The sequence below is a fragment of the Homarus americanus genome, unplaced genomic scaffold, assembly GCF_018991925.1.
Source record: "Homarus americanus isolate GMGI-L3 unplaced genomic scaffold, GMGI_Hamer_2.0 scaffold20465, whole genome shotgun sequence".
Classification (NCBI taxonomy): Eukaryota; Metazoa; Arthropoda; class Malacostraca; order Decapoda; family Nephropidae; genus Homarus; species Homarus americanus.
The window spans coordinates 8,946,216-8,961,603 of NW_024756914.1; the positions used below are offsets into that span (position 1 = coordinate 8,946,216).

The 15,388-nt window shown below is 38.6% G+C and overlaps 1 protein-coding gene across 1 annotated transcript; it reads right to left on the reverse strand.

Moving 5' to 3' along the window:
• Positions 1-1,556: 1,556 nt before the first annotated feature.
• Positions 1,557-14,840, reverse strand: LOC121857116 (protein YIPF5-like). Its single transcript, XM_042353000.1, has 2 exons — positions 14,739-14,840; positions 1,557-3,119 (listed from the first exon to the last, which is right to left on the reverse strand). The coding sequence occupies exons 1-2, from the start codon at positions 14,790-14,792 to the stop codon at positions 2,331-2,333; spliced, it is 843 nt and encodes a 280-aa protein (XP_042208934.1). The 5' UTR covers positions 14,793-14,840; the 3' UTR covers positions 1,557-2,330.
• Positions 14,841-15,388: the final 548 nt, after the last annotated feature.

Sequence of the window (15,388 nt, forward strand, 5' to 3'; positions counted from 1 at the left end):
AATCATATTCATGATGGGGATCGTGCAGCAGACTCCACTGACTTACAGTAATGATTCAAATTTTTTTTACACACAAAGCACTGTATAGAATCTAGTACAGGTTGAACCTCTCTAGTCCGGCATTCTGTGGTCCGGAACGATTTTAGCTTGTCCAATAGGTAGATAGGCAGCTTTTTTTTTTTTTTTACTTATCTGAATTATTATTATTATTACAGGAGTATTAAATTTTTGCCCCTCCGGCCCCAATGTGGGTCGGTGACCTATGCCCGGGTGGGCTAATCCCCGTAAAAAAAACAACAACAAAGCCGCGGGAAATTAAGGTTTGTTTACATCCTGCAGTTCGGCTGCTCTCTCTCTGCTTGTCTATACAGAGTACAACATTTAACCCTTCAATATATATGAGCAATAAATAAGTGTTGCTTTCATATTCTTATGTAGAGTAATGACGATATGTTTTCACGTGTGCGCACTTACATACGCAATCTCTTTTTTCTTTACCATTATCGTTAGCTACTTCTATTGTTCCATTTATTAACACTAAATTACTTAAAACAACCATATTAATTTTACTACAGCTACAACCAAGGTCTTATTTTCTTCAGTTTTATATGTAGAACCAGTCAGTCACTGGTTTTGTAATCAACGAAAACAATGCTGTGTCATTTCCTCGTGTGTTTTAATATTCTACGTATTATTAATGAATTGTATTGCTCATTTTGCACACATAAAACATTAATTCAATAAAAAAGACATTTAGTAATAAACAAAAATGAATCTTTTGTACATAAGAGATATGACGCTGTTTACACGATTATGCACGTCGTCTGCACATTGGCGGGCCGTTCAAACCCGTCGAAATTCAAGTTTCCGCCGTCAAAATTTATATATTTTTTTTGTGCGTGTGTGTTCCAATAAAATACGTTGAATTGAAAACTCGCGAATTTTGAGAAGCTACTATACGACATTTAACCCTTCAATATGTCTTCAAAGAGACCATGATGCAGAGAAAGTGGTGCTAGTGCTTCCAAGCATAAGCACAAGTCACTATCTATCCAGGAAAAGGGTGAATTTCCATGGTCAGGCACTGGTCAGGTCCCGAGGTTGCCAGACTAGAGAGGTACAACCTGTAATGCAGAGTTATTTTATAAAGATAAAATTTTCTGATAATTAATTTCAAGCCTCACACAAAATTTAAAAATCTAGTTAACATCTTTCATCAATGTTTTAAACAGGTGTACAGGAAGGTGGTTGCCCCTCAATAGAGTGGCAGTAAACTGAGACATAACTAGTAATTATGTCACTTTGTGTTAGGTCCTTCAGCTGCCTGCCCAAGATTATTGTGTATCCTTCACCAATCCTTTGTTTCTACATCAAAAACTAATGAAAATTTACAATTAGCTTTATAGACTTATTAAGTTGTCTTTTTCTTTCATCAACATTTCAAACCATCTCGCCTAACAAATAGGATTCGGGCTCATACCAGTTGGGCCCCAATCTTGAAGGTTAATCTGGGCCCGTCTACCAGTCATCTGGTGAAAAATAAATAAAAGGGTATCTGATTTACACAACTTTATTATAAAGAATATATTTTTTGTATGGTAGCTCGATCATTTCAAGAAGTATAAGAATGCAACCTAACTATGCCAAATTAGTGTATTAAACAGTACAATACTTACTATACAGTATTGTCTCACAGGGACTTGATTAAACAATACAAGTTTCTGACAATGTTAAGATGCCACTCACCATACAGTACACACTAAACCAGTGAAAATATAAACTTTTCATTCCCTGTGGTCTTAGTTACTTGCACTCCGGTGACTCGGTTAATAATTCTTCACCCCAAAAAAAAGAAGAAGAGTGTTTGTGACAGATATCATTACAGACTAAATTCTAACATTAAGTCCAGTTGTAAAATAAGCAAACACACGGAATCTTACACTTCAGCTACGTATTACATTAATTACATAAAGAGTAACATTGTCTTAACTGTCGGATGAAACCATAAGCATGTGACACCAATTATACACTAAAGTTATTAAATATGAAAAGAAAGCAAGGAATGAGAGAAGTAATTACAGTATATTGAGCCATAGTACAGTATGTGAGCATCCGTTTGCATTCATAATATTTTACTTAGCAAAGGTAAATAAATATATAAAAGAAATGTAAGGGTTCACACCTTTGGAATATTATCATTCACTCAACAAGCAACATCTAAACAAGAGTCAATAATCACCTAATCTCATCTGGATAAAAAGTTGGGTTACTCTCACAAAAAACATGGTTGTTGCTATTGATTATTTCAGACTAGTATTGTATATATTATCTCAGAATATGGTTATAAGAGCAAATACAGCATACAAAAGTGCACATGGATAGGCAACTAAAGGCTGCTGGTGGTCCATAGCCAAGCCTGTCACAAACAATTTAGATGCTGAGATGGAACACCAAAGAATAGCCATACCTGTGAGAATTATGCCAATAGGTCCTTGAAGTGACAACAAAACATTCACACCAGCTAGAGCCACCATGGGTAACAAACAATAGCCCAATATACTTACTACTACACCCAAGCTCACACCTGGCATGGACATCATGTTCAATAGTCCATACATAGAGGCACATCCTAACATGCCAATGCCATAGATGTACCCAAATTGGGCTTTACCCGAGAGCAAAAGAAAGCTGCCAAACGCTAGACAAAATGCCAAGGGTCCGGCCAAGTCTGTATCTTGCAGTATGGTGGGATCTGTTCGACGCATTGGGTTAAGAACTGTTAGAGTTTTCTGCACAATAGCATCAGGATTGATGCCTAGCTCCTCCAACAGTGGTGGTTCATCTTCTAGGGAATAATTATCTGGCACAGGGGACATAGGACTTATGCCTGGGGTCATGATGGAAGGTCCTGGTGTGAAAAATGCTGGTTGTTGACTCCCTTCACTGCTATATGATGTGGTAGGGGGAGGTCCTCCCTGACTTGATTGACTGTTATACTCAAAATTTTGAAACTGTTGCTCTTGTCCAAAATCTGAAGAGCCCATGTCATATGAATAGCTTCCTTGGTCTCCCCAACCATTTCCATGTGGCTGCTGCTGTTGATCCCAGCCATAAGACATCTGCAATCATTAAGTGCCTTCTTAAGGGAAATACTATACTACAATACAAGGAAAAAATTTGTCCTAAACACTGGAAAGGAAAATACTGAAATTCGTGTACAAGTCTCTAAATGCTCACCTCTTTACATAAATTTTTAACACTGGTAGTGAAGTGACAGTAATGGTGATTGACAAACATCTTTGAAACTCTGCTAAAAGAGGAAGTTGAGTAAGACCAGATAAGAGGAAGGATGAAACTGCTAAAAGAGGAAGATAAGTAAGACCAGTAAAGAGGAAGGAAGCATAAAAATTTAATACTTCATCTAAAAGGGCAAGAAATAATCACTAATTTGTACAGTATCTACACAAAAAACTGTGGACATGCAGCAAAGTAGGCCTCAACCTTTACCATGGCCACCAATGTGTTGCTTCATAATATTGGCTGTATAAATCCCTCAACAAAAACACCTGGACAAATGTGGCTTGCCTGACTACTACAGTATGTGTTGCAGACTTGGTAGAATGATTTAGTGGGCCACATTACTAAAATTCAAGGAAGAAAAGCTTTCACTAAGAAATAAAATGGGAAAGTTGAGAAATAATAAAATGCATGTTTATTAAGCTTGCTTCATATTTGTTAACTGTCTGATGGTGGCCTCAATATACACCTAGACCCCGACTTACGACTACGTGGACTTACGACCGTCGGGACTTACGACCGCCTCGGATATAGATATAAAAAAAAAAAAAAAAAAAAAAAATTTTTAAATAACACGCATTTTCTATACCGAAACGTTTCCAGTTAATGTAGTCTCCATGTATAATTAGAAAATTATGGGGGCCCCATGTGCATTCAGCTGACTACATTAAAGGTTAAGTGGTCAGTCACACTGTATCCATTCCTTATTATTTATTACTTTCACTGTACTGTATCCATTCATCATTATTCATTACTTTTACTGTACTGTATTTCATTGTAGATTTTTTATTAAAAGAAAATTTTTTTTTTTTATCTATGTCGGACTTACGACCATGTCGGACTTACGACCTGGATTTGGGTCCATAACCCCGTCGTAAGTCGGGGTCTAGGTGTATTGATAAATTGTCTGATATCAAGGTCAAAACCCAGCCCCTCTTGATTGGTTAGGCCAAGGCCTGGGATGGGTGCCAGACTAATGAGGGTTGGTGAGTAATGTGTAATGTAATAAAATGATGTTTGGAAAATGATGATTCCTGCACACTTACATATACAATATAAACATTTTATTTACAAATATTTGGGTTATTACAACTCCACAATTTTAGTGTCAGGTAACCCAGCACAACACAAAAATGAAATTTACAATATTAAACTCCCAAAACAATAACGGCTGAATAAGAATGGAACAAGAGATAACTCGATCCATGCCCAGTGATGATATTACAGCACTACTTGTACTATCATGCACAAAAGTCCCTTCAAGTAGCCAGCCACATTGAGTCTGAATCACCTGAGGTTGAATCAGTGAAGCAGCTGAAGTAAGTGCCTTGATGGCCCAACAGATGTCGCACCATTTAGTGTGTATGAGGGGTGGAGAGAGGAAGCATGAATCACGAAACCCCCACACTGTATACTGATAATGTTAGGAATGTGATGGACATGGTTCATATTATTATGGATATTGAGAGTTGCTTAACAATAATTGCCAATGCACGACAATAGGTACAACTACAGATGAGCCAGTGTGGTAGTTACTGAGAGTTTGATGACTTGTTACTAAGGTTGGCGTCACTGACAGCAGGGTCAAAAGGTGAAATGGGACACAGACATATGCCGGTGACTCATTCCTAACATCAACATGAGCAGGAGATTGGTGATATTCTTTCTAATCATTATTCACTGTTGTTTTAATTCTGATATACTCCTCGACTTACGACCACCCGAACATACGACCGCCACAGTCATATAAAATATTTTTCAAATTACATATTTTCGAGTCCCGACGTTAGTGATCGTGCTGCGTAGTGTACTGACAAAATTTTCATTTGTAATTCCCTTTAAAATGGCTGGCAAGCTTAAAAATGAGAGTTCTCGTGGTGCTGGGAAGAAAAAGAGACACCCATTTTAGATTTTCTAAGTAGTATTTTCACATTTTCGACTTACGACCAATTCGACTTACGACCTGGTTGTCGGTCCCTAACCCCGTCCTAAGTCGAGGACTGACTGTATAGTACAGTATTGGTGTGTGATATAGGTGCTGTACTGTATAAGGTTGACTTTTAGTGCATGATCATCCTGAGTATTTGTTAATAGAAGTAAACTACAGTCATCCCTTGGTTATCACACCTAATTGGGACCGAGCCGAGTGCGTGATACAAAAAACGCGATAACGAAAGTAAAGAACCTAAGGGATTTATTCTAATTAGTTCCAGGCACCCAAGACCCAACCCCAATTTTCCCATTTTTATGACCACTTAGACCCACTAAAGATATAGATAATGTTATGGTAAGTATCAGAAACACACACAGGCATGGATAGGTTTATTAAAAAGTGATGAAAAGGGTACGCTCAATACTGTAGTCCACAAAACATGAAGCTATGCTTTCTTTATTTGAGTCCCCCGTCTGAGGAGTCCGTTTTCTCATCACTTCAGGACGCCCGAGTCCTCCGTTTTCTCTCAACCTTAGAGTGCACCCGAGACTTCGTTATTCCTTAGTAATGACACAGAATTTGAAATGGCAACTGGGGTTGCAATTGTTGAGGCAACTTAGATATGTCTGATTACAGTTGGAACATTCAAGATTCATTGTGAGTGATGTTGAAAGCTTCAACTGTCTTTATGGTTGGTAAAACTTGTAAAGTAAGTGAGTGTCGAGTCTGTCAGTAAGAGTGGCACGTGTGAGTGCTTGTGTTTGTACAACCGCTTTCAAGTTTTGTTACCTCCATCCATTTTCATCCAGCAAATGTGTTATTGTCAATTTGTACGTGAAAGATTTTATCCTCAATAGATGTAGGTGAAGCAAGAGGGTAACAATACACCTGATACACACACACATATATACAATACAGGTAAAAGAAATAATTGTCCTAAGGGCAAACACATAAAGGGAATATACAAGGGTACAATTCTCATAAGTAAAAATGTAACCCCCCCCCCCCACACGTCAAAAAATGTTATTTGCGGATTTGGCAATTCACAGCCATTTTGAGAACCTAACCCCTGCGAATTTGTTTTTTTAGGAAGGCGGGGGCTGTATACACATATACAGTATAACATCAATATAACACGAGATACGTTTCAAGAGAGGTCGCTTTAAACAGAATTTGCACTAAATCTAAGTGGTTTGAATGGAATAAATTAGTTTGGTACTTTAGAGAAACACAAAATACTAAAAAGACTGAGAGTCTACTCAGATACACCTCAGCCCATCTCCTAGAATAAAACAAAACACTCATAAATCAACACAGCTAAAATTATGGGATGGGAAATGTTTTACAGTTGATGCCAAGGTCTATTGTTTTTTATTTATCTTTCCTTAAGAGTGACTAAGTTTTTCTCTTATAAAATGTCACTGAACTGGCATGATCTAATTAATTTTATTACAAAGGGCTAGAATTTTTATCTCGTGCAAAATATATGACATTTACCTGTATTTTCAAATTATATGTACAGTGGGGTATGCTATAACGAACGTAATTGGTTCCAGAACCTCGTTCGTTATAGCATTCGTTCGTTATAGGATTAATCCGTTCCAGGCCCCCAAATACAACCACTTAACACTGAAAAAATTCTGTGGAAAATGTAAAAAATACGGTACTTTATCTTACCTTAGTGTTATTCAGCATGCAGGTACCCCTAAACACTGGCACATCACTATCACTTCCACTGGGAGTCTTGGCTTTAAGGTCCTCAAACAATTGTTTAGCCTTCTCACAAATTATAGCTTCACTAATGTTACCACCTGCCATTTCTTTCTCCTTTATCCACACTAAGAGTAAATTTTCCATCTCTTCAATCACATTACACTTTGCTTTGCTAAGTCTAAAGATTCCCTTAGCCACTTGCACAGTTTTTAACTCCTCTTTATTCTTCAAAATCGTACATATAGTCGATTTAGCCATCCCATATTCATCACTAAGTTTCGCAATGCTTCTTCCATTCTCACGTTTCTTTACAATTTCTTTCTTAGTTTCAAGGGTTATTAGCTTTCTCACTCGCTTTGGATGACTCATTGTTACAATTGTATACTTGTATAACAAAATAGTTATACAAATAACGCGAATTTCCACATCAAAAGACGAAATTTCAACAATAACAGTGGTGCACTGGCTACACAATGAGACAAAGATGGCGCCTGACGCTCTTGTTGTGGGTCGCGGTACAACAATATTCATGCGCCAGGCGAAATAGTCCCGTATTCATCCGCGTTCGTTGTAGGAGTTGCGTTCGTTATAGCATTCTCAATTTTATAGGTAAAACCGTTCGTTATAGGAATATTCGTAGTAGGATCCGTTCGTTATAGCATACCCCACTGTAATTTGAATATAAACGTCATATAATTATTATTAATTATTCGCTGTCTTGCAAGGATTCTAGCAATGCAAATTATATTCTCCTAACTTTAGTCTGTGATATTATATAAGATAAAAACTGTAAGCCTACAACCACCAAACCCTTGCTGGTAAAGGGGGGGGGAGGATTTGAATGATTTTTTTTTACGGGGATTAGCCCACCTGGGCACAGGTCAATGACCCACATCAGGGCCTGGAGGAGAAAATGTAAGAATAATAACAATAATAATATTAATTAGTTAATAGTAAATAAAATTTATAAAATTTTAAAAATAAAAAATTAAATAATAACAACAACAACACTGATGATGATGATAATATAATAAAGGACCATAAAGAAATACAAAAATTTTAAAAAGATCAATAGTGAGAAATGATATACGTATGTATGTTGTGTTCTCAAAGTAAGAGAAACAATTGAAACCCTGCAATTGTGTGTAAATGTGGCAGAAAGTCAAATCAGCAACCTGGGACTTTTTCACAATTTTTGTGATGTCATATGGCAGTTACTTCATTTCTCAAGAGCAATGTCCTGTAATGATAAAGAAGTTTTTATAGGAACCATGTCAGGAATTGTATTTGTGGTTCATTCATGGCCAGCTTAGTTTGTTCAATAAGACTATTTGGAAGATAGAGAAAAACATCGGTGCAACAGAGGCAGCCAATGAACTAAAGGTTCTAAAGCTTAACTTGCAAGAGGAAAGATAACTGCAGTATTTCATTCCACAAGGAGTCAAGGTGTTGCTATGTAAGTCAGAAGAAAGTGGAGATGTCAGTGTTAAATCTTTCAAGGATGAAGTCACTGCTTTCTATGACAGATGTTTGTCATACATTTCACTCTGGGAAAGCAGGTTTGAAGATGTAGAATCTCACACCTGGGTTACTGGAGAAATAACCTGGCCAGAAATTGAGAACACAGCGACAGCATTAATAATAAATATGGAAAGACTATAAAAGACAATGACAGTCTTTTTGATAAAGTCATATTTGCAAAGAAGTTCCTAAATGACTGTGACAGGAAGAAAGAATAGGTAAATGCAGGGACTAACCATGAAGCACAATGGGTTCAGATGCTTTAACACTTCAGTGAAAAGAACATTTCTGTTCCCAAGCACAGATTATTACAGTAACGTATCTGTACTATAAATAAAAAAACATATGGACAATACTGTATCATGAAGAGTAATTACAGTAGACAAACAGTGAGACGACCCTTGTGGGAGGGGGATGCACGGTCACTTTTAACCCCCCCCCCCCCCGAGGATAGATTAACGCTTATAAAATCTCATGGACTTGACTTAAATGAATATATGTAACATGTATTGCTGGAATTCTTTTAAGATAGTGATTAATTTGACTATAAACATCACTTATTTTGCGCAAGCATGCATGCAAGCATACACACACACACACACACACCTGACCATATTAGGGTCAAGACCTATTCAGGCGCCGCTCCTGCTGAGTGGCGGCCCCCTTGGCCATGTCGGCCCATTCCTGAATTCCCTCTCCCCGACTTATCCTCACCCCCGGGATATCTACATAATCAAAAGTGACAATTTCGTTTCGGAAAGAAGTGGGATCAGTGTTGAACAGTGTTTAGGCCAGTGAACTCAGCACTAGACAGTACCAGTGAGAACCGTGATGCACCAGAGAGATAAGTACCCCTGGGAACTGACCACCATCTTCTGACAAGGAGGTGCTAATCCGTCCACCATGGGAACAACAGAAGGCCAGCTGGCTACGAGATTAGACATCACCACCGAGCAGAGCGAGGTACTGTGACACCACCCAACACCACAGAGTGTCCCCATGACCATGTGAGGTGCTTCATATCAACACCCGAGGACGAGTTACTGTACCACGTGAACACCACACCACCCGGTGTCTCTATGACCACGTGAAGTCCTTCATATCAACAGTAGGATGAGTTACTACACCACGTGAACACCACACCACCTGGTGTCTCCATGACCAGCCCAGGCCTGGGCCATCAACTGTAAACTATAATAATTTGTATGTTCAATCATTGTTCCTTCTTCTTTCAGCAATGAAAACTTTTGTTAAACGACCCACCCACCCCATGTCTTTGTATATAGTAAGTCATTTTTGTCCAATGTATATTTCAGCTTTCGGGCTGCCGAACTTTTTCAATAAACTGTTAATTATTATTATTTTTTTTCCCTCAGCCTTCATAGGGTAAGGTCATGTATAGTCAGCGCTGCCCGCTGACGTGGCCGTGGTCTCTTAACCACGGAGACAGCTGCCAGCCCAGTCTGTCGGGCTTTCCCATCCCCCATCTGGAATTATCAACATCCTCCCACCATCAGTACAGTGCAAAGACTGATGATAAACCCACAAGTGATAAACAAAGGTGGCAATTTCAACTCGAAAGAGAGAAACAACTGTTAGAGTGACAATCATGCTTGGTGGTCAATGTTGCCCTGACCCTTGACGTGACACATCCAGCCTGCGGTACACTCGCCACCACGAACACTGGATGAGAAGCCAAGAAACACTCCAGACTACATCAGGAGAGAAATGAGGACTCCCTACTCCACCCAGGTGAGGAACTATGAATTCCTAACTACATCATATGAGGAACAAGAACTATCTCCAACACCCTGTGTGAGCTGGACGACCTTCCCGGACCACGTGGTGCATCTGCAGCTGTAGTGAGGTAGCGGCTTAGCAGCCAGGTACAACGGCCATCAAGACAGTGGGAAGGACTTTGTTGGTGCCGACATCAGGTCACAAGAATGTCTACAGACCAGCTCCCACAGTACTAGATTTATAGTTAATCTATATGTTGACTATGTTTCTTATGTTTTGGTCAATCAAGTGACCCACTCCCTGATTTCACTATATGCAACTTATCATCTCTGTTGATTGTATATTTTCAGCCTTGGGGCTGCAATGTTATCTTAATAAACCGTTAATTATTATTGTTATTACACAGGAATTAGCCATTTGGGGGGGAGAGGGTGTCAAGGTCACTTTTACCCCAAATGGACCCTTCTCCCTCTGGCTGGGAGGAGGGAGGTGTGATGTTGACAGCCAGGCTAGCTAGGTAAAGCAGGACTTGCAACTTCACCTGTGACTAATGAATTATTGATAGGCTATTGAAGCAAGAGGCTTTGCTCTAAAAGGACCTAGTTCTTTAGGGAACAGGCTATATAGGCTACCTGCTAAAAAGACTGCCTGGAATAAAATGCTGTTCCAAAATAAACTGGAAATTATCATTGTAACTGCTCACTAAATTAAGACTGTGAATGGTTGTAACCATGAGATTCCCTCAGCTGAATACGATCATATGGTTTGCCAGATTTAAAAACAACATTGAGGGAGGTTTGACGGTATTAATGTTTTGTATTTTAATTTTACTTCCAGGCTGACTAAATCACAGCACCATGGATGGCGACAGAAGAGAAATTAAGCATCCTCGTAGCAGTAGTGTAATATGGGAATATTTTGAAAAAGTAGCCAATTCACCAGGCAAAGCAAAATGCCTAATTTGTGGTGCAGTATACCAACATTCTCAGAACACATCAAACCTGTTTTAAGCATTTGAGTACCAAACATGGTAGTACATATGAGAGCGCTAAGCAGCAAAAACTCTCACTGAAACCAACAGCATCAGACCAAACCGGACAGAGGCAATGTACCATTGATACTTTATTCCCCAAAAAAGGGAAATACCCTCCTGGGTCACAGAAGAGTAAGGAACTGGATAAGTTACTGCTGCAAATGATAACCACTGATTTACAGCCTGCTTCAGTAGTGGAGGACTCTGGGTTTCAAAAATTTGTGAATGGGCTCGACCCTAGATACGAACTGCCAAGCAGAAGAAAAATCATGAGAAATATGCTGCCTGATGCATACAATTCAGCAAAAGCAAGAGTGAAAACAATGTTAGAAGATACTGAAGATATTGCCCTAACTACAGATATATGGACATCCAGACAAACACAAGCATTTATGTGCATTACGGCACATTTCATTACCTCTGACTGGATACTGAAATCACTTGTGTTGTAGACAGTTCAACTAAAGACAGCCCACACTGCAGAAAATATTGCTTCCAAGTTGACGCGTGTTGCTGAGGAGTGGTCAGTTGGAAATAAGATAAGGATGCTTGTCACTGACAATGCTTCCAACATGACTCGTGCTGCTAGTCTTGTGGGATGGCGCAACATACCGTGTTTTGCTCACACATTAAATCTTGTTGTTACAAATAGCATTAGTGCAAATGATGGTTTGACTAAGTTGATAGTGAAAAATATTGTAACTTTTTTTCCATTCTTCTGTCAAAGCTTCAGATAAATTAGCAGAAATCCAGATTCAGAACCAAATTCCTGAGCACAAACTCATGCAAGACACCAAAACTCGGTGGAATTCCTCGTTTTACATGCTTGCACGCATGATCGAGCAACATGATGCTGTTACGACAGTTTTGTGCCTACTTGTCCGAAATGAACTTTGTCTGTCTGCTGGTGAAGTTATGAAATGCGAGAAGCTGTGAATACTCTCAGACCATTTGAGCTGGCCACCAGAGAAATTAGTGCTGATCTTCATTTATCAGTGACGAAGATTATTCCAATTTCACGAATGTTGATGGAAGTCACAGCACCTGAGTCAAGGCCTAGCACAAGCACAACAGTAAATGAAGACTGGCTCTCTCAATGATGAGCTGCAGCTACAAGTAAGGAAGAGATTCAGCAATGTTGAGACAAACTTTTGGCTTGCTGCTGCAACTTTTTTAGACCCCAGGTTAAAGAAAGTGCCATTTTCTAACAAAACAATGGTTGACCAAGCACAAAAGAGATTAGAAACTGAGATGTGTTCAGTCTCAGTAGGAAATCTTGCACAGTCTGAGGAGCCTGATGAGCCAACAAGCATACAGCTACCATCACCGAATGTGGAACCTACTGAAGAGGTTGGCCTCTGGAGCTGGTTTGGGAAGAAGGCAACTGAACAACAAAGACACAGGACAGCAGTAGTTGATGCAGCTCTGGATATGCGACATTATACTGAAGGAAAGCTAATGACTAGGACTGACGATCCTCTCGAGTTTTGGAAAAAACATTCATTGGAGTATCCTCGATTATCTGTAATAGGGAAGAAGTTTTTATCTGTACCTGCGACGTCAGTGCCTTCTGAAAGATTGTTTTCGAAAGCAGGGGAACTTGTGGCAGCTAAAAGGAACAGGCTCAAGGCCCAAAACATAGACATGATCCTATTTCCCAACAAAAATGCATAAGAGCTGAGTAGGTTATTATGGTCAGTTTCTCTTTGTTTCATTCTCTTCTATAATTGAAGTATTTGATTGCTTGAGTGTATTTTTAAGGGGTTGAGGAATTGTATCTTATCTGATATTCTGATTAGTTCTTCATATAAATACTGTAGCCTTTAATTCATAACTTTATCTTTAGTACACGCACGATTCAACTGTGATATGTCCCTTCATGTATACTCAGAAGGATGTTTGTTTCTTTCACATTTTACTATCTACAAAGATGAAGGTTTTATTTATTTTTATAAATACATAAATACTGTATTTGTGTTCTAATACTCAATGAAAAGTAGCTTGCATAATGTGGTGTTTCCATCATATGTACAGTCAACCCTCGCTTTACGCGGTCCCACATTCCGCGTTTCCACGGTACCCTGCCGAAACCGGAATGCTCACATTCTGCAGTGCGTGTACCCCTGTATGCGGAGAGCGGCGCGAGCAGGGTGCGCACAAGGTCGCCCAGTCATCAAAACATTACCGAGTTCTTCACCCGCCACCCACCACACCGGCCCAAGTCAGTGATAGTGATAATTATAGTGAGGATATGGACTTATATGGACTTTGAGGGGTTTGACAAAGAGGCCCTGCAAGCCTCTGTGGTGGATAGTGATACAATTGATACCAGTGATACAGGCGAGGGCCAATAATCTGCCCTCTGCCTCGGAACCAACCCCCCATCCCCGTGTGCCCAGCCATCTTTTCTACTAATGTAAGTGTTAAAAAACCTAATATTATTGATATTTCTCTTAATTATTAATTGTGTGCATACCATCATAAAATAAAAAAGTTATTTTTACTACAACGTAGGTATTGTGTCTGAAAAAGTGGAGTTAGGGGGTCGGCCCGGTCTCTATTTCAATTAATCCTGTATGTTATGTTGTTCACTTTACGCTTTTCTCACTTTCCACGGGCCGCCGTGGGTTGAATTAACCGCGTAAAGTGAGGGTTCACTGTATATTCATATAAGGAAGCTTTTGAACAATGAACAGGTTTCTTAATTAGAATTCTAAATCAAAGAAAGTAGTAGCTAATGAAAAAAAAAAAGAACGTGACTTGGAAAATTGAGAAGCAGAAACACCAAGGGGGCACCCGGGGCTTGTACAGGCACTGCAGTAATGGTAGTGGGTTGGTACAGTAAGGAGGGGCATTGAAAAACAAACCCATAATCTCAGAATCCAGTAATCGTAAAGGTAATCGATTACTTTCACCAAAGTAATCAGTAATCGCGATTACAAAAAACTGGTGGTATCGCCCACCACAACATGGCACCCCCTTCTGGGTGGGACCGCCCCACCCCCCTTTTGTACGCCACTGGATATATATATATATATATATATATATATATATATATATATATATATATATATATATATATATATATATATATATATATATATATATATATATATATACACATATATATGGGTAGGAACTGTCTCGTAAATTGGATACGAGGTATCTGGTATTAGGTACGAGTTGACATGTTCAGATGGGTACGAGTTGTCCAGCACCCGCTGACGGTAATGAAATGATTCACACTAAAAACCTAAGAAAAAAATTATCTTCAAGGAAAGTTAGGTGTTAATCAGGAAATTTGCCGTTATTTATCTCAATAAGGTACAAAGGACGTTTGTGAAGGAAAAGGATTTACCTTAGAACAAAGTGACATTATATGTATATTAGAATGTTTTGTCTCCTACACAGCAAACCCTCCACCTGTTGATACTATCTCCCTCTCCTCCTATAGTAGGAACCACTAAATATGGGACATTAAAGGTTATTAGTGAGGCTCACCGTGTAGGTCGCCTCAGCTGTTGTGACTGCCAAGTTGTCTCTTCCGCGGGTCATACACCTTCTTCATTTATTCTTTCTATTTTTTGTTCATGATATTTTTGTGTGACTTCCCTTTATTTATCTGTAATTAAGGATATTTGTTAATCATTATATTTCTTATTTATTCTTCATAATGTAATTAATAGAAACATATATTGCTTTATTTTGGCCATTATGAAGAAAAATAGTTTATACTTAAAATATAATAGTGTTTTTATTTCACGATCTTGCAATATATTATTTATAATACGCACTAAATTACGTTAATGACATGGTCTCTTTGTATTTCGATAAGTTTCAATATTTAAAGTTTTATAAAGATATTACAAAGATGTGTTCTTTGTCGGGCCTACAAATGTTACTCAACCATACGTATACACCCATTTTATTTTCAGCAACTTTTAACAGTATAAACGTAATATAACTAGAATTACCATGAAATTAATAGTTTAACTTAATTTTAGTTCATAACCAAATGGTAACACACTCAGTTGAAGACACTATTACTGGTACTGGTACAACACTAACCTTGCCTTTACTTTATATTACCGCCACTGATCGACCTGTTATTGAGATAAGGTAAAGTACTATATCTCCATAAACGTTTAAAT

What these genes read in the sequence shown, in the direction of transcription:
- LOC121857116 (XM_042353000.1), bottom strand. Translation starts at nt 14,792, where the DNA reads ATGACCCGCGGAAGAGACAACTTGGCAGTCACAACAGCTGAGGCGACC. An exon ending in CAGCTGAGGCGACCTACACG is followed by an intron (nt 3,120 to 14,738) that starts GTGAGCCTCACT and finishes TAATGATTGCAG; the next exon opens with ATGTCTTATGGCTGGGATCA.